At 43.8% G+C, this 20,224-nt stretch overlaps 2 protein-coding genes across 3 annotated transcripts; one reads left to right on the top strand and one right to left on the bottom strand.

Moving 5' to 3' along the window:
- Window positions 1-1,587: 1,587 nt before the first annotated feature.
- LOC112253713 (transformer-2 protein homolog alpha) lies at window positions 1,588-9,430 on the top strand. Of its 2 annotated transcripts, none has more exons than XM_024425672.2 (8): window positions 1,588-1,768; window positions 7,195-7,340; window positions 8,067-8,226; window positions 8,322-8,510; window positions 8,655-8,770; window positions 8,871-9,065; window positions 9,159-9,232; window positions 9,343-9,430. In XM_024425672.2, exons 1-8 carry the CDS (start codon window positions 1,736-1,738, stop codon window positions 9,351-9,353), a joined length of 924 nt encoding a protein of 307 aa, XP_024281440.2. In that variant the 5' UTR covers window positions 1,588-1,735; the 3' UTR covers window positions 9,354-9,430. The 2 variants fall into 2 exon arrangements, with proteins under 2 accessions (XP_024281440.2, XP_024281441.2); XM_024425673.2 differs by having other exon boundaries at window positions 1,596-1,768; window positions 6,250-7,340.
- A 5,000-nt stretch (window positions 9,431-14,430) lies between these two features.
- Window positions 14,431-20,021, bottom strand: LOC112253714. Its single transcript, XM_024425675.2, has 8 exons — window positions 19,620-20,021; window positions 18,628-19,473; window positions 18,279-18,478; window positions 17,760-18,039; window positions 17,519-17,637; window positions 17,299-17,346; window positions 17,124-17,213; window positions 14,431-16,976 (listed from the first exon to the last, which is right to left on the bottom strand). Exons 2-8 carry the CDS (start codon window positions 19,450-19,452, stop codon window positions 14,936-14,938), a joined length of 3,603 nt encoding a protein of 1,200 aa, XP_024281443.1. The 5' UTR covers window positions 19,453-19,473; window positions 19,620-20,021; the 3' UTR covers window positions 14,431-14,935.
- Between the last annotated feature and the right edge of the window lie 203 nt (window positions 20,022-20,224).

Genomic DNA, 20,224 nt, shown 5'->3' on the forward strand with positions numbered 1-20,224 from the left:
CTGTAGTCCTCCAGATGTCTTTGGACATCTGCTCATAAACTAAAAAATACGTCTTGCTCTCCTCCTCATGTGCAGGGCCCAGAGTTGTTCCTGCTCATGAGTAGTGCCCAGAGTCTTTCCTTGACCACATGACTTGACCAGGAAAAACGTCTGCCCATGACTCATGTCTCCTCAGGACTTTGCTGGCCCATTGGAAAACACCCGCTGAAGAACCAAAGCCTCCAAAAGGAAAGACAATAAAGAAACTTGCTCAAACATCCCAAAAAATAACAAACAATGAACTACCTCAGAAGCGCAAAACACAACAGGCAAATAAATCACACTGTAGTTACAGCCCAAGAAGAGGAGGATAAACAAAGCTGCCAAAATACAGACACAAACAAAGAATTTGCTCAAATAGCAGCCACAAACAAAGATGTTCCTCAAACCCCAGACACAAACAAAGAAGTCTCTCAAATGCCCCCAATAAGGGAAGTGGACATGGAGGCTACTGAAACATGGGACGCAATGGACGTTCTGACCTACCAGATTCGGACATCCTATGGATACTTAAACACACACACCAGTGCACAGTACACAAAGACTCCTGTTTCAATATTTTTTTACCAGACGTTTTGCTGAAGAAATGGTTTCTCTCTTTATTTGTTGTTTCTTTTGTAAAATTATGTTGGTGAATAATATTTCATAAAACAATGTTAGATTTCAGAACCAAGAGTTGTACATAGATACTGTATGTCTACATTTGATTTCTATTAAAAAAGTCTCTCAAGCAGAGGTTGTTCTCTACTGGTTAAGACCATGGTCAGTTGTGGTACCTTGGTATCAGTTTTACATGTATTCAAACGGATTTTCTTAGTTTGACTCCCTGGTAAATGCAACGACTTGGGACTGTTCAAAGTGTCTGCACTAAAGCTGAACATTCAGAAAACCCGAAGAATGTGATTATCAGTTCACTTTACATTATTACATCCTGAACATTGCACTTGTCGTTTAATGAAAGGTCAATAATGTTAATCCAGCTGGAAAAACTAACATTTTGTATAAAAAAATTGTACATATTTTTGTGTAGTTTATCTCTGGATCAACACATTTAGTGCTATCTGGGATCCTTGGGACGTCCCTACCAAAGATTATGAATATACTGATATACGTCTCTCTACCCTAACAATGTCGTTGTCCACAAAGCGGCACCGTGGGCTGTCTAGCTCCCGCCTTTCTTTGGATTGGTGGAGAGGAGACATCTCATTATTGTAATCCGTTTTTGAGTATTTGATGAGGGTTGTTGATGTCAATCTCGGGTATTCAATGTCGGGACACTCTATGCTACTAGCCTTATAACATGAATATGCATAGCCATATCCGATATAAAGTGTTTTTTCTCAAAGTTGCTGGGCTGTCACGTGGCCTGCCTATATCCGTACACTCGTAGCAACTTAAATGAGCCATTCATTGTCCTCCATACAAAAACTCCTTGTTTGGTGGGCGAAACAAGGAAAAAACTCCACCTGTTGGAGGGAGACCGTTTTTCCGCCAAATTGGGCCACTCTTCCTATCTGGTTTAGACTTTCCCGTCTACTCATTGTGGTTGTACAAGCGTCACATCCGCTTTTGACTCATTGAATACGGTTCTAACGAAACGGAGGCGAGTAGCAGTGTTTCGCTTCACTTGATAACATTATTAGCTAACTAAATAAACCAGTTAATTATCTATCATTTAAGTTTCTATCGACGAGAAATGAGCGACAACGAAAAGGATTTTGGCGAGCGGGTGCGTATTATCAACCACGAACTACCGAAGATCTATTCTTGCCCTAAAATGAGCAGACTCAACGACGCCATTTTGCCTAGCTAGGCGGCTAACGTTAGTTAGCACAACCATGATGTAGTTAATGGCATTGATTTGCATCGACTGTATGGATTTTGTACCGTTTATATTTTCTAATTTAATGTCCAGTTACTCATTTATGTTAACATTTAATGTATTTTCAGTGTATTTTGTAATTTAAAGGTAGCATATGTTACCCCAATCAGGCCAAGTGGTTTGCAGCTGTTGTAACGTTAGCTAATTGCTGTCGAGAAACAGTTACCAATGTACATTTACTCATCATTGCAGGTGAATGAAATATATAACTAACTATAGATTAGTTGCTAACTAGCGAAGTGGTTTACGGCTAGAATGTTTAACTTTGTCCTCACTTACTGCTGCAGTCACTTAGCTAATTACAGATTGTACGCCAGATAATGTAACATAACAAAAAATGGTGGATAAATGAAGATGGTTCACCCAGACCGTTTACCATAAGGGGGGGAAAAAGTCAGTGCCGGTCGATTTAACTGGGTGTCTCCCATAGATACCAATAGACGGGTTGGTTGTTTTTGCGACAAAACTGACGCGTGCGCAGCTATGGAGCGAAATAGAAGGGGTTGGCTTAATTCTAAGGCTGGTTTACAGTTTGTCTCTCGACATAGGTGCGCACGCGTCATTTTTGTCGCAAAAACAACCAACAATGTCTATCGACATGTATGGAGACAGTTGTTGCAGTGACATCATTAACATCCGATTGTTGTCTGACATCAAACTTGTCATTATGAAAAAGTATAAATGGAAAATAACAGGCTGCATGACAGCAATCACAATAATGACAGGCTGCAAGACAATAGCTGCCTGGTGGTCCAAAATAGCATAACTGCTGTATTTTTAACACCAATAAACAAATCAAATTTATTTATATAGCCCTTCGTACATCAGCTGATATCTCAAAGTGCTGTACAGAAACCCAGCCTAAAACCCCAAACAGCAAGCAATGCAGGTGTAGAAGCATGGTGGCTCGGAAAAACTCCCTAGAAAGGCCAAAACCTAGGAAGAAACCTAGAGAGAATCCAGGCTATGTGGGTGGCCAGTCCTCTTCTGGCTGTGCCGGGTGGAGATTATAACAGAACATGGCCAAGATGTTCAAATTTTCATAAATGACCAGCATGGTCCAATAATAATAAGGGAGAACAGTTGAAACTGGAGCAGCAGCACGGCCAGGTGGACTGGGGACAGCAAGGAGTCATCATGTCAGGTAGTCCTGAGGCATGGTCCTAGGGCTCAGGTCCTCCAAGAGAAAGAGAGAATTAGAGAGAGCATACTTAAATTCACACAGGACACCGGATAGGACAGGAGAAGTACTCCAGATATAACAAACTGACCCCTAGCCCCCTGACACATAAACTACTGCAGCATAAATACTGGAGGCTGAAACAGGAGGGGTCAGGAGACACTGTGGCCCCATCCGATGACACCCCCGGACAGGGCCAAACAGGAAGGATATAACCCCACCCACTTTGCCAAAGCACAGCCCCCACACCACTAGAGGGATATCTTCAACCACCAACTTACCATCCTGAGACAAGGCTGAGAATAGGCCACAAAGATCTCCGCCACGGCACAACCCAAGGGGGGGGCGCCAACCCAGACAGGAAGATCACATCAGTGACTCAACCCACTAAAGTGACGCACCCCTCCTAGGGACGGTAGGAAAGAGCCCTAGTAAGCCAGTGACTCAGCCCCTGTAATAGGGTTAGAGGCAGAGAATCCCAGTGGAAAGAGGGGAACCGGCCAGGCAGAGACAGCAAGGGCGGTTCGTTGCTCCAGAGCCTTTCCGTTCACCTTCACACTCCTGGGCCAGACTACACTCAATCATAAACCCATCTCTTTAAAAATGTAATGCAGTATATTTCAATCTAGCAAACCAAGCAACTAAAAGTAACTTTCTAAACAATGTTTTTGTTAGTTTCTAGCTTGTTAGCTAGCTAGCTGGCTAGCCAGTTCAAATAATGACCATATCATAGCTGTCAATGTCTTAAATAAAGCACATTTTTATTCATTATTTAGGGTGTACATCCATAATTATTTTATTCAATGTTTATAAAATATATATGCATTCAATAGAGAATTGCATCAATAGTCCAAACTCTGTTTCTACCATATCATTCACAAGGTAGACTATTTACTCTGAGAAATTTGAATTATTAGAGTGAATAGAATGTTATTATGGCCATGGTCAAAAAGTGGTCACTGCTCAATAGAACTCTCTCACTGCGCAGCCTTCAAACGTCAACGGACAAGCTAGCTAGTCGCTGCAGGTTCCTGTGTGATAACATGGGGTTTTCTGAAAGGAAATCTGCGGAATACAAAACTAAATTAGGTCTATATATTTATTAATTTACAAAGCTAAGACTTAATTTTAATATCTACCTTCCCCGGAGACAATCAGTGGCAGTTTTCATAGTTATTTCTAAGTATTTCCCATTAAATCACCATGGAAACGTTTTGTATTTTTATATATAGAGATTTTTTTCCACAAAAGTAGTACACTGGCCTTTACTAGTACTGTATTAACGGACCGCTGTAGCGAGGGCAAATTGTATATATTTAAAAAAAAATATATATATATATATATACACACACACACATCTTCCCGCTGCTATGTCCACGGAGTATAAATTAAGTGTTTTGACTAGCGACACTTGTCGCATTCAAATTGTCTAAAGACATGTTGATAGACAAAGTATAAACCAGCCTATAGATTGTTGATAGACAAAGTATGAACCAGCCTATAGATTGTTGACAAAGTATGAACCAGCCTATAGATTGTTGACATCTAAACTATATTTCATCTCCACTGTTTATTGAAAACATAAATATATTTGCACAATGAGCACTTGTCTCTCATGCATCATTACAGTTGTTGGTTAGCTAGGGAATTTTAGCCATATTAGCATAGATGTGACATGAGTCAAAACAAGACATGGTAGCAATAACAACCTACGATTCCCCACATGGCAGCATCTTTTTATTGTTGCTAGCAATCTGACCAATGGCCATCCAGAATCTCAACAACACATGGACTTCTGCCCTATTGGAGCGTGATTTATTTATTTTGACCTTTATTTAACTAGGCAAGTCAGTTAAGAACAAATTCTTATTTACAATGACGGCATAGGAACAGTAGGGTTAACTGCCTTGTTCAGGGGCAGAAAGACAGATTTTTACCATGTCAGCTCGGGGATTCGATCTTGCAACCTTTCGGGTTACAAGTCCAGCGCTTTAACCACTGGGTTACCTGCCGCCCCTGTGCATACAAACCGCCACCGTAGATTTTTCAACTGACCTGTTCTTGGCAATACTTTTTCCACCGAATTGAGAACGAAGAAAGTATCTTAGAAATGTCAGTTGCAGGTGGTTATACAAAAAACACACATTCAGAAAAATTATAAATCCATGTTTTGTATGGAGTGAGATATGCTTTTAGCATGTGTGTAGTTCTTTGTTTTGGTCGCGCTATATAATGCGCTGTCATCTACTTCTACACATGGCCGCGTTGCATAGAAACTACTAGTTTCTGCAAAGATGCTGGGAAATCCTAGATGTGCGCCAGCTAAGCTGGCGAGGAACCATCTTGCACGGTATAGAACATGGATTTATTATCTTTTGAGTTTTCGCTGGTTTTTGTAGAGCTGCCGGCAATTCAAAACAGGCTTTCTAAAGATACTTGTTTGTTCTCGATTCAGGGGAAAAGTATCACAGAGAACAGGTTAGTTGAAAAATCTATGGCGGCGGTTTGTATAGGGCCTCTTCAATAGGCCCAGTAATGGACACCAACCATCTGGTTATATCACATTATCCGGCGTAAACTCTGTAGCCATTCATTAGCCAGTTATAATGTATCAAGCTCTTCAACATGGCACCACCCGTGTGAGAGTACTGTCTCTTTTCTAAAGTTGTTAGTCCTATATTTAGTTGCACTGTAATGGTCCTTCTGCAAAAGCCATTTTTCTTTAAAGTCGCACATGAACAAATGTAATACTGAATGGGGCATTGAAAGGAGTAGCTAATTTACTTTAAACCCTCGCTCAGATGTACCATAGCAGTTCTTCAATCTTGGTCCAAGGGCTTGACGAACCAGATGTGCTAGTACTGGGCTGGAACAAAAGCCTGCACACCTTGTGTGACCCTCGGACTAGGATTAAAGAACACCATGATTTTATAACATTTCTAGTCTTCATCATATTCTGATGTTGTGTATTTCAGAGAAATCAATATACATGTTTCCTTAACATTGCTTTGATTTAATGCTTTTCAGGTGAGCCAACTTATTTAGTCTGATTTGAGTGTTTACGAGTCTGGTTTTTGCACATTTTGACCTCTGTAGCTCTTATAAAAAAATCAACCCTTTTTATCATCCTTGTCTGTTTTTCGTTAAGGTTGAGTTGGGAAGAAGCAAAATGGCGGAAGAAGTTTCAGATATGAAGTTTGAAGTTGTTAAAGGGCATATTTGATGAAGCTGATGGTGTTGATGCATGCTAATGTAAAATGAAGCTGGCAGAAGCGAGCGGCCACGCTGTCCACTGGTAGAGTGATGTAATGGCAGAAATCAAATGGGAGGAAGGAAGTGGGGGAAGAGGAGAGAAAAATGAAGTCAGAAATGGTGTGAAACGGAAGAAAGAAGAAAAGAGATGGTTGTTTTGAAGTTATGAAGTTAAAGAAGTGATGAAGTTATGAGAAGTGTTCGGGGGTATGGTTAATTCCCTATAGCCTGCTATGTTATTACTACAATCCTATTTCTCTCTCCCTCTCCTTCTGTTTTCTAAAGCAGTGTTTCCCAAGCCATTCCTCAAGGACCCCCAGTCATTACACCTGTTTGTTCTCTTCCACCACTGGTACACCTGATTCAACAAAATCTCAAGCTCTTTCTCAAATTGAATCAGGTGTACTAAAACGGAAATGTGCAACAGTGGGGTCCCCCTGAGGGATGGCGTGAGAAACACTTCTTAAGCATGCATGCCAACTGTTCCTCCATCTCAGACACATTACCTAGTCCTCAACACGCAAGGTTAAACTCTGCTACGCTGCCTAGAGTGTAAGAGAACAATCCGCTCATCATAGACCTGTGTTAAGATTAACTAGATTAACACATACTTTAAGCCTATATGATTTCCTTTGGTCGCCTGTAACAGGCAGATCTAGTTACAACAAATACCTGTTGTTAATGAAATGCTATGATTTTTTTTCTCAAACTACTGGAGCTGAAATATAAGAGGGGCCTGTAGCAGGTTTGAGCGAGGTTCCTTCTGTACCTCCTCTCTCTCTATCCTGACTGTTTCTGTTTTTGATTCTGACCTGTATTTATGTGTATCTGGCCCGATCAGGATTCGCGGTCCGCTTCCAGGAGTGTGAGCCCAAGGGGTTCTGGGAAGTCTGCCAGCCGTTCCCCGGCCCATTCCCCAGCCCGCTCCAAAGATGGCTCCAGACACTCCAGGTCTAAGTCCCACTCCCGATCCCGCTCTAAGTCCAGGTAAGAACCCCAGCTCCAAGGAGGTTTTGTGGTGACTCTTTTGGGAGCTGCTGGGTAGCGTAGCGTGTATTTTTGTTCAGGTCCACATAAAGAGCTTGTTTTGTGTTATGGCTTTATTCATGTTGTTTTTGTATCTAAACTCTTTAAATCAGGGACCATCAACTAGATTCTGCTGTGGGCTGATTTCTTTCTTTAGCGGATGGTCAGGGGGCCGGAACATAATTACAAATCATTTGTAGACTGCAAATTGACCGCACGCAGTCCAAACAGATGATACATTTCTATAAGATCACGTATACAGTTGAAGTCAGAAGTTTACATACACTTAGGTTTGAGTCATTAAAACTCATTTTTCAACCACTCCACAAATTTCATGTTAACAAACTATAGTTTTGACAAGTCGGTTAGGACATCTACTTTGTGCACGACACAAGTAATTTTTCCAACAATTGTTTAGACAGATTATTTAACTTATAATTCACTGTATCACAATTCCAGTGGGTCAGAAGTTCACATACACTAAGTTGACTCTGCCTTTAAACAGCTTGGAAAATTCCAGAAAATGATGTCATGGCTTTAGAAGCTTCTGATAGGCTAATTGGCATCATTTGAGTCAACTGGAGGTGTAACTGCATGTATTTCATGGGAAAATCTAAAGAAATCAGCCACCAGTTGGAAACCCTGCTTTAAATGTTCTTAACGTGGTCTTTATTTTATTTTCCCCAGGTCTCGTTCCCATAGGAGCTCCCGCAGGCATTATTCCCGCTCTCGCTCCCGTTCCCACCGCCGCCGTTCCCGTAGCCGTTCCCGAAGCGGGGAATACCGCCGTCGTCGGAGCCACAGCCACTCCCCCATGTCCAACCGCCGCAGGCACATTGGCAACCGGGTACGTATATACACACACACGCACCTCTGGAGACGAGACTCTCTTCGGCAAACCCCACACACAACCTCTATCCTTCTCACAATCCTCCTCTATAGGCCAACCCGGACCCGAACTGCTGCCTCGGTGTGTTTGGTCTGAGCCTGTACACCACAGAGAGAGACCTGAGAGACGTGTTCTCCAAGTACGGCCCCCTGGCTGACGTCAGCATCGTCTACGACCAGCAGTCACGACGCTCCCGCGGCTTCGCCTTCGTCTACTTCGAAGTCCGAGAGGACGCCAATGAGGTAGGAATGCAGGGAGGGAGGAAGGGGATATTGCAGAGGAAGAACAGAGAAGAATCAGAACTTTTGAGTGAGCATGGTGTTGAAGGGGAATACTCTTCTCTAAACATCTTTGTCCCACTCCTCCACCCTCCCTCTCTGTTTCAGGCTAAGGAGAGAGCTAACGGAATGGAGTTGGATGGACGGAGGATCAGGGTCGATTTCTCCATCACTAAACGACCACACACTCCCACTCCTGGGATATACATGGGACGGCCCACATAGTGAGTGACCGGCTCTCTTAGACTCACGCATCTGGGATGGCCCACGCGATGCACACACATGTTGTATATTCAGTGAATCCTCTAACCGTGTGTTTTTCAGTGGTGGCGGCGGCGGCAGCAGCAGCAGCGGAGGCGGTGGAGGAGGCGGTGGAGGAGGAGGAAGTGGCGGCCCCAGCTCAAGCTCATCTCGCCGTAGCTCGAAGGATTACGACCGCGGCGGTGACCGTGGTTACGACAGAGGCTACGACCGTGGCTACGATCGCTATGACGACCGAGAGTGCTACAGGTCCTACAGGTGAGACACCTGGCCTGGATCTTATAGTTAGTGGTTGCTAAGCAGGACTGGGGCAGTTGGTTGGTGGATGCTTATTGTGTGTTGTCTCTCCAGACGCAGGTCTCCGTCCCCGTACTACAGCCGAGGGGCCTACCGGTCTCGCTCCCGCTCGCGGTCTTACTCCCCACGTAAGTCAACCAGACTTAGCACCGCTTAACATGGTTAACTTGACGGCTAATATACTAGTGACTCCGTGGTTGGGCCTCAATGTCTAAATGTCTCCCTCCTGTTTCCACAGGCCACTACTGAGCAGAGGGAGAAGAGGAGCAAGATTATACTTTTTGTGGGGTTGGGGCCAGGGGGTGGATGTGGAGTTTAGGGCCAGGGGGTGGATGTGGAGTTTAGGGCCAGGGGGTGGATGTGGAGTTTAGGGCCAGGGGGTGGATGTGGAGTTTAGGGCCAGGGGGTGGATGTGGAGTTTAGGGCCAGGGGGTGGATGTGGAGTTTAGGGCCAGGGGGTGGATGTGGAGTTTAGGGCCAGGGGGTGGATGTGGAGTTTAGGGCCAGGGGGGTGGATGTGGAGTGCATATTTGGGAAATGGTAAAGGATGTAATTGTGAACTTGATAAACAGTCATTTTTTTGTTTATTTTAGTTAAATATGTTCAGTTGGTGGATTTCTGTTCTTTCTGTCAATCTTGCAGTTGTGTTGAGAGAAGCCGTCGATTCGTTAATCCAGGGTTCTCCCCAGGATTTTTAAAGGCGGTGGTGCTGCTGAGTACAGCGAACACCTGTAATTCCCATTTCCTGCCATCTTTAGCAAATTTTGGTGGGGTTGTTTTTTTATATAGTGGCGCTGCCAGACCACAAGGTGGCGCAGCGCCCCCTCTTACATTCTTTAGGGAGAACCCTGTTTAATCCATCTGATCTGTATTTTGTATCACCAGGCTCCTTTTTAATGGGTAGATGTGTTGAAGTACAGTGATATTTAGTGCACGATAGGCTCTAGGGGAGAGGGCCCAAGGTAAATGCAGCTCTAGAATCTGATTACCTTACCCCCAATTCTAACCTTAACCTTTAGGTTGATTAAAAAATATCTCACCCTTTATCAGTGGTTAGGGGGTAACTTCTTCCTGCTGTATGTTCGGGAGAAGAGCTAGAAGCTCTACCCTAGTTCAGTGCTGTGTGTATGGGTGTACCATGATTTTAAGTCTGCAGTATTCCAAGCAATAAAACTGCATATTTTCAATTTATTTGTCCGTCATTACTTTCTTCATGTCTCCTGTACTTAGTGTGTTGCAAACTGGTGAACATTCTGTGAAGAATGTGTAAGGCTATAGGAATTGGTAAACCTTACTGCTTTTCTGTGTAACGCCTTGAATACCGGCCTATCTGTTTTCTAGCACAATTATCAGTGGGGTGGAGCTTATGCCTCGATCATACCGACAGATCACACACTCAATTGCTGGTTGAAAACTGTTTTCTGCCCCTCCCAAAATATATCATTTGTAGATAATTGGCCCAAGCCAGGATCAAGCCTGGCCTGTTGAGGAGTGACGAACTCCATCCTACCTGGAGGGGTGCTCTCATCTTATCTATGAACATAGAGAGGGCTCTAACTCCTCTTGCTCCACAATGAGAGAGTGTGCAGGCCAGGCAGCAGGCTGTTAGCCAGCTTAGTGGAGTCTGCCACAAGCACGGTCAGTGTGGTCCGTTCAGCTATCCCTATTGAGACTGTCTGTGCCTTGATTTAGGTTGGGCAAAACTAAACATGGAGGTGGTCGCTTTAGCAATCTCACTGGAATAAAGACCTCCATTCCTGTCATTATAGAAAGAGATTGTGATATCACATCTCAAAATGGGGCTACTTAATGTTAGATCCCTCACTTCCAAGGCAGTTATAGTTAATGAACTAATCATAATCTTGATGTGACTGGCCTGACTGAAACATGATTTAAGCCTGATTCATTTACTGTGTTAAATGAGGCCTCTCCTGGTTACACTAGTGACCATTTCCCCTGTGCATCCCGCAAAGGTGGAGGTGTTGCTGACATTTACAATACCAAAAAAAAAAAATGACTGCGTTTTCATCTTTTGAGCTTCTAGTCATGAAATCTATGCAGACTACTTGATCACTACTTATAGCTACTGTTTACAGGCGTCCTGGGCCATATGCCGTGTTCCTCACTGAGTTCCCTGAATTCCTATCGGACCTTGTAGTCATGGCAGATAATATTATAATTTTTGGTGACTTTAATATTCACATGGAAAAGTCCACAGAGCCATCATCAACTCAGTGGGTTTTGTCCAACATGTCTCCGGACCTACTCACTGCCACAGTCATACTCTGGACATAGTTTTGTCCCGTGGAATAAATATTGTGGATCTTAATGTTTTTCCTCATAATCCTGGACTATCGAACCACCATTTTATTACGTTTGCAATCGCAACAAATAATCTGCTCAGACTCCAACCAAGGATCATCAAAAGCCGTGCTAGAAATTCTCAGACAACCCAAAGATTCCTAGATGCCCTTCCAGACTCCCTCCACCTAACCACCTAGCTGAGGAACTCAATTTAACCTAGATGAGGTATTCCCAACTGGGGTACGCGTACCCCCAATGCTGTCGAGGCTACGCCAAATAAAAATGTGATTCACATTTTCAAACAGTCCATTTAATATTTTCTAACGGGGCTATACATTTGGGTGAGTTTTTTTCTCCCGCCTGAGTAGCCTTGTTTCACTGCCAAAAATAAAATTAAACCATCTAGTCTTCAGCGAAATAACACAATGTCAAATACAGGTAGCCTAGTCAAATAATTAACATCCAATCACATTAACCGTTACTCTCACGGGAATTCCACTAACAGTCCGTATGTAGCTAAACGTAGCTGCTGCTCATGTTGGTATCTGTACTGATGGCGCAAAAGCCACGACAGGGAGACATAGTGGAGTGGTAACGCGTGTGCAAGCAGTTGCTCCCCGACGCCACTTTGGGTACACTGCAGCATCCACGGAGAGGCTCTTGCTGCCTGACAGCTTGAAAGACGTTTTGGACACTATAGTGTAAATGGTTAACTTTGTTAAAGCAAGGCCCCTGAACTCTTGTGTATTTTCTGCACTATGCAATGATATGTGCAGCAACCATGTAACGCTTTTACATCTTACAGAAGTGCGCTGGTTATCAAGGGGAGAAGTATTGACCGTTTTTTATTTTTTATTGAGCGACTAGTTTAAAGTTTTCACTTGTCTGGCCGCTTGCGTGATGACGAGTTTCTCACACGACTCTCCTATCTGGGTGATGTTTTTCCACCCTTGAATGATCTGAATTACAGCGACTTTTCGCAACTATATTCAATGTGCGGGACAAAATTCAGGCTTTGATTAAGAAGTTGGAGCTCTTCTCTGTCTGCATTAACAAGGACAACACACAGGTCTTTCCATCATTGTATGACTTTTTTTGTGTGGAAATTAACTCAAGTTTACGGACAATGTCAAATGTCATATAGTGAAGCACATGAGTCAGTTGGGTGCGCAATTACGCAGGTACTTTCCCGAAACGGATGACACAAACAACTGGATTCGTTATCCGTTTCATGCACTACCTCCAGTCCACTTACCGATATCTGAACAAGAGATTTGAAGGTTTTACTACTAACCTACAAAGCATTACGTGGGCTTGCTCCTTGACGTACATACCTACACGTACGCTACGGTCACGGTCAGAATGTCTAAACCAACAGCTGGAGGCAGGGCTTTCTCCTATAGAGCTCCATTTTTATGGAATGGTCTGCCTACCCATGTGAGTCTCTCTGCCTGGCCAGTTCCCCTCTCTCCACTGGAATTCTCTGCCTCTAACCCTATTATGGGGGCTGAGTCACTGGTTTACTGGTGCTCTTTCATGCTGTCCCTACAAGGTGTGAGATCTGATGTGATCTTCCTGTCTGGGTTGGCGCCACCCTCAGGTTCGTGCTGTGGGGGAGATCTTCGTGAGCTATACTCGGCCTTGTCTCAGAATAGTAAGTTGGTGGTTTGTTGATATCCCTTCAGTGGTGTGGGGGCTGTGCCTTGGCAAAGTGGGTGGGGTTATATCCTGCCTGGTTGGCCCTGTCCGGGGGTATCGTTGGACTGGGCCACAGTGTCTCCCAACCCCTCCTGTCTCAGCCTCCAGTATTTATGCTGCAATAGTTTATATGTCGGGGGACTAAGGTCAGTCTGTTATATCTGGAGTATTTCTACTGTCTTATCCGGTGTCCTGTGTGAATTTAAGTATGGTCCCTCTAATTCTCTCCTCTCTCTGAGGATCTGAGCCCTAGGACTACCTGGCCTGATGACTCCTTGCTGTCCCCAGTCCACCTGGTCGTGCTGCTGCTCCAGTTTCAACTGTTCTGCCTGTGGCTATGAAACCCTGACCTGTTCACCGGATGTGCTACCTTGTTCCGGACCTGATGTTTTTGACACTCTCTCTCTCTCTACCTCACCTGCTGTCTCAAACTCTGAATTATCGGCTATGAAAAGCCAACTGACATTTACTCCCGAGGTGCTGACCAGTTGTACCCTCTACAACCACTGTAATTATTATTATTTGACCCTACTGGTCATATATGAACGTTTGAACATCTTGGCCACGTACTGTTATCTCTACCCGGCACAGCCAGAAGAGGACTGGCCACCCCTCAGAGCCTGGTTCCTCTCTAGGTTTCTTCCTTGGTTCCTGCCTTTCTAGTGAGTTTTTGCTAGCCACGGTGCTTGCTGTTTGGTGTTTTAGTCTGGGTTTTGTGACATTGGCCGATGTAAAAAGGGCTTTATAAATACATTGGATTGATTGATGCTGCTGTAGGTGTGATCGAGGGTCTGAGTCAAATATTAGGAAAGGCTTTTACACCTAGATCACACCTACAGCGTCATTGCCCAAAATGGTACGCAGCATCATCTGGATGTGTGCAACCAAAAGGTCAACATTTACCTTCTGGATTTCAACTGTTGTTTTCCAACCTTACCCAATATACACTTCACTTATCACTTTCTAACCTAACAACATTTGAAATGACTAACTGATTGAACAGCTTTAAATATGTGAAAAAAAACAAGGTTGCCCCTACCCTTGATGGCGCCGTGGACTAGCTCCAGGGATATGGACCAGGCCACTGGTTCTGTTGTTTATGCCTGAGGCTTGAATCTCACTGTGGTTGTTTTTCTAGTTTCAAATATGTTTTATTATGAAGCATTGATATCCATGTATACAATTGTACTGTTTATTCTGTGAGCTTCATTTTTACGAGACAACAGTAATATACACAAAATGATCACAAGTATTACCACAGGATATTATTGCAAGAATGTATACATCAAAAACTGTATGAAAGGAAAAGCCTTGAGTCAAGATAAACGCTGTGGTTGTTTTATAACAATTTATTTTCTATCTTAAAGATTGGTGGGCAAATCTGTTTTGGTTTACAGTCTCTGCTTTTAGTCAAATGACATTTGTAATGAAAACAAATACCCTGAAATGAGCATGGATACTAAGACTGCAGTAATTCCCTTTGTACAAAACACATACATTTTTATTACATTGTCAACAACCACAGAAGTACAATCAGAACAACTAAATACAAAATGGGATAAGATTAACATTAAATCCACAGTGGACACTGACAAAAACACGAAGGTTTCTGGGATTATGTACATATTAAATGAACAAGGTGGAGAAGACAATTGCTAAAACAAAGGCCTGGTATGTACAATTACAGTAAAACGAATACAGAAGAAGACAAGGCAGACTATTCCCCACCCCTCAGGTTAGGGTTATACCCTTCCACAATTTGTATTTTCTTTCCTGAGACGTCATGTTGTGAAGTTTGTTATAATGATAAGTAACATGCGTCTACCTACCTAGCCATCTTCTTCGGCAGATTTAACATCTAATGGAGCACATTTGGCTGCTACCTCAGCCAGACACTCCAGGCTTTTCCGGGTGTGACTACATATGTCTGCCGGTATCCTCCTGTTAACAACTATTCTGATCACTCGCGTGGATTGTTTGTTTGTGTCGCTTATTTCAGGTGTTGCAGCAGGTTCAGGGTCCTGGTTTGTGTCGTGTACTTGAGGAATTGAAACCGATTCTTTGTTTGCCCTCATCCTAGTGTCAACTATTCTTATTACCCGGGTCTGAAAGTCACTCATTTTGTACCTTTTAGCAAGTTCCATGTCTGTGCAGCTTCTTTTGGGCACGGAAGCGGTTTCCTTGTCTGTGTTGGTTATTTGAATGGGTTCCTTTATCATTTCCATTATCTGAGACGTTTGAGCAAGTTCTGCTTTTGTTTCGTTTGCTTGAGGCCTTTGAACGGATTCTTTGTCAGTCCTTTTTGCAGTTGAAGTGGTTTCCATGATGGTCCTGCCTAACTTACCAGATTCCATGTCCGTGCAGCTTACTTGGGGCATTTGAACGAGTCCCTCCATTGACTTCCCACTCAGTCTTTGAACAGGTTCAAAGTTTTCCGCACTTACTTGAACAGGTTCATTGTTCATCTCACGTATTTGGGGCATTTCAGCAGCACTACAGCTTTCCATCCTATTGACAATAATTTTTATCTCCCGGGTAAGAGCAGGTTCTTTGCCTGTTTTGCTTATTTTATGCATTGAAGGGGTTTCCTTGCTTGTGTTGATCACTTGAGCAAGTTCTTTCCTTGGCCTGCCTCTTTTGCGCTTTGGAATTAATTCCATTTGATCTAGTTCTTCAGGTGTCTTTGCAGGTACTTTATTGCTCTGATTTACTTTAGCCTTTCCAGTGAGTTGTTGGGGTTCCGCGGGTTCTTTATTTGTTTCCCGTCCTTCGACACGTTGCTGATTCATTTCACCAGCTTGAGGCATTAGACCGGCTTCTGTGTCTAAGTCGGTTTCTTGAGACATTTCAATTGGCCCCTTCCTTGTCCGCCCTCTTTTAGATGTTACAGCAGGTGCCATGCGTGTGTCCATTTTCTGAAGCATTTTGCAGGATTCCTTGTTCATTTTGGTTATTTTGGGCATTTGAGTTAATTCCTGGTTTGTGCCGGATACTTGGGGAACTCGTCTGGGTCTCTTCCTTGATCTCATGTTACTGGGCATTAAAGTGGTGTCCGCATTTACCTCGCTTACCGGAATGGGTTCCATGCAAGTGTCGGTTAATTGTGGAATTTGAACAAATCCCTTCTTTGGCCTCCCATTCTTGGCCTGTACAACAGATTCTTTGTTTGTCTCAGCAAGTTTAATATCTGTATTGGTTACTTGAATGGGTTTGTTTTGTATGTCAGTTACCTGGGGTGTTTGGACAGGTTTCTTCCTTGGACTTCTGAGCTTGTGAACAGGTTCCAAGTGTGTGTCGGTTATTTGTGGAGTTTGAGTGTGTTCTATGTTTGTTTTGCTTACTTGAACAAGTTCCTTCCTTGGCCTGCCTCTTTTGGGCATTATAATTTGTTCCATGTTTGTCTCGCTCATTACAGACATTTGAGCAAGTTCCTTTCTTGGCCTGCCTCTTTTAGGAATCTTCATTTGTTCCATGACTGTCTCGCTCATTACAGACATTTGAGCAAGTTCCTTCCTTGGCCTGCCTCTTTTGGGCATTTTAATTTGTTCCATGTTTGTCTCGCTCATTTCCGACATTTGAGCAAGTTGTACATTTGTCTCACTTATATGAGCAGGTTTCTTGTTTGTATCGCTGAGTTGAACGGGTTCCATATGTGTGTTGTCTACTTGAGACGTTTCAACGACTTCCATGTTTACCTTACTTACTTGAGAAGTCTCCGTGTCTGATCGGTGCGCGCCAGTTGCGTTTACTACTGGAGGCGATTGAGCAGGTTTCCTTTTCGTCATCATCCTTCTCTTGAGATTTTGAACAGGTTTTTCCTTTGCCTCCCTGTTGTCCTCACTGTTCTTCGTCCATCGACTCAATGTAGGTCTGTGAAGGCATGAGAAGGACAGGAAGACACTAGTAGGTTTGTGCCTTGAGATAAGAGCAAATGGTTGAAGTGAACCTGTATACGCAGGTCCTCAACCAAAATTCAGTTACTACAGCTCCGTAGAGGATCACTTCTCTATAACTTACTTCTGGACTTTGTGGTAACCATGTTCTTTGATCAGATTCTGGTACTCCCGGGAGTCAGGCCTCTGAGTAGGGCCTTGATAGTCGTCGCTCCTGCAGTGAACACAAGAGGGCAAAGGTCAGGGAGCACAAGGAGATAGGGATCATCATCAAACACATCAAAAACACAGACTCTCACCTGGAGCGAGATCTGGAGTCAGGTCTGGAACTCCGATCGGACGAGGACCTGAGCGCACATGGATAAATAGATGAGAATCACAAAATTAGTTCCAGTTAATCCCACCTTTCTGTGCGAGGTAGTTTTATGGACAGACTTTGTGGTTACCAAAAGTGTACCTACGGACTGCTAATTTTTAGCAACTACACTACTAGAAGCCCCTCCAGGAAATAGTTCTTACCCGTCTCTGGAGTGGGATTGGTCCGAGAACCAGTTCAGAGAGTGGGTTGGGGAGGAACTGGGATATTCTTCAGAACAACTCAGAGTCCGACTCTCATCCTCAGATCTACAAAAGGAGTCCTGCAGGGACCACAAATTAATTAGAACCACACCAGAACAAATCAAGGGGAAATTATTTTCAAAGCTCATTTAATACATAAGTAAACAAACAGAACACTTTCTCCTGAGGGAGTAAAACTTACCCCAGGCTCCTCCTCCACCCCCTCTGTCCGGTCCTGCTGAGGTGGATCAAAGCCGGTTATCAGCCTCTCTGCATGTCTCCTGGTGGAGGCAGCACTGGGACACACCCCCAGGGCACTGAGGGCTTTGAACACACTGAGAGGACAGCCCTGTTTCCAGAACTCGACCCCCAGAGAGGCCTGGATGAAGTTGCACTTCTGCATGGAGGTGTAGAGGACGATGGCCAAGATAAGCCCCGCCCTCTGGCTGACGACATCACCTGCCTCCTCTTCTGTCCTCGGGCTTCAAAAGATATCAACGGAGAACATGTTATAACCTTTCATGCACACAGAGAGCAAGTCAATAATGAACAGCAGTCACATAATTCAGCCCTGTGGAACCTGTTTTTCCCTCCATTTTCCAGGGTTGAGTTCAAGTACAAAACAGAATTTTAAATGTATATATTTTAATAAAAGCCAGTTAACTGTTGTGACCCCCATACAATACAAATACTTTGATCATAAATACTTTGATCATCTCACCGTTTCGTTTTCCTTGCTCCCATCATAACCCCTGTCCTGATGGTGTTGGGTTTGGGGAACATGGCCCTAAGACAGGCCAGGGTCATAGGGGCCTTTTCTTCCCCCCACGCTAGAACCGTGTCCCAGGAAAACCCACTCACACTTGCCTCAGTCAGCGGCTGACGCAGCGGCCCACGTTGGTCCTTCATCAATACCTTACTCTGGTAAATCAGACAGATGGACACATACATTTCTTTGCCAAACACATCTATCGTCAACAACAACACACTCACACCTGATGAGCCATAAACTGCAGGTAGCCTATAAACAAATACATTATTTAAATTAATTATGTTAAGACAACAATTACCTCCTGGGCGATGACCTCGGTGAGGAAAAGGGTCATGGCTTCTCTAGCTTTGGTCTTCATCAAGGACCTGAAGGCCTTCAGGTGCTGGTGGCTGTTCATGTAATACAGGGCCTTGGCATGAGGTCCAAACCCATAGCTCTGCTTAGTCTTGGAGAAAGGGAGCTTCTTCTTCTTGGGCCTTATACCTTCGTCAACGGGGACCGGAGACAGGAGTGTGGAGTGTGTTGTAGATTGGGGCGCCTTCGGATGTCTTTTTGTTGTCCGCTCTCCAAAGGAGAACAGGGAACTGATCTGATTTGAAGTTTGACTTGATAATGCTGAGGAATTTACTTGTTTTGATGGTGTTGAAGAGTGTGTGGTTGGGGCTATGGGCGTTGGAGGTCGTCTGACGGTTGTTGAATGGGATTCTGGGGAACAAGAAGTCAAGGTGGTCCATTTTTCCCCGTCCCACTGACGAACTGTCCTCCGTTTGTTTTTTTTAGAAGCAATGCACTCTTCTATGGATAAAGAGGATGGGTTGGTTATAATTGGAGTTTGATTGGGTAAAGTTGTGGATGAGCTTGGTATTTCGGCACGGGGCTTTCGAGGTCTGCCAACTTTTGTTGGCAAATCTGACCAAGTCCAAAGCTTCCCATCCTGCTTGGTTTTCCTTCTGAGCACACCAAGACAGACCCAGCAGAGGAAGGAGGAGTCATCAGGAGTGATGTGAAAGACTAGCTGGAAGGTCTTGGGGCTGGTCAGCGTGGTGACTTTCCTCCTGTTGTAACCCTTGGGCCCCCTCACAAACCTCACCCCACAAATGCAACACGTCTCTGACTGAGACATTGTGGTGGAAATGTCAGAGCGCTTCAAAGGGGTCAAAAAAGGAGCTGATGGTTGTTAATCGAAGACTGGTAACCTATTAATAAAACTCACATTGCAATTGTTAAACATACAATTCTCCTGTGGGGGAGCAGATAAAATGTATGGTTTGAGAAACAAAGCAGACTCACAGCGGATCCTTCCAGTGGGACGCTACCATCCAGAAAAAGCCCCGGTGTAAGTACTTTCCTCACATTAATCGACCGTGATTTTCAAAAACATTAAGTGCTGAACGCCCTGGTTAAAAAAACCTTCCAGTGGCTAATTGATGGAAATATCGTAAAGGGAGATATATGATAACATTTTCACTTCCCGCCAGCTACATGCGAAATATTGCCAACAATCTACAGTACCACAGAAGAACAACGAATTTGCACTAGCGATCACACAAATACGGCCTTTTATAAAGTATATCAAACATAGATTAAGGCAAATACATTACATTTCAAACTACTTTAGGTAGGATAACTCTTGAAAGTAATATAGCGTAGAAGTCAATGTGTTTCGATGGTCCGTTTTTGTGCAGTCACGCATGCGCTGGGCTTCTCCTTCCTACAAAAAAAAAATGGTTGACTAGACGTCCAGTCACAATACTGCCACCTTTAGGCTTGGAGTATAATGAAACATAGCTCTTGTATACATCCTCCATAAACAAAGGATATATACACACACACACCCCAAAACATTACATACCATTCACACTCATAATTTACGTTTGACAGTGATTAGTCAATAA

This window comes from Oncorhynchus tshawytscha, linkage group LG07 (genome assembly GCF_018296145.1).
Source record: "Oncorhynchus tshawytscha isolate Ot180627B linkage group LG07, Otsh_v2.0, whole genome shotgun sequence".
Classification (NCBI taxonomy): Eukaryota; Metazoa; Chordata; class Actinopteri; order Salmoniformes; family Salmonidae; genus Oncorhynchus; species Oncorhynchus tshawytscha.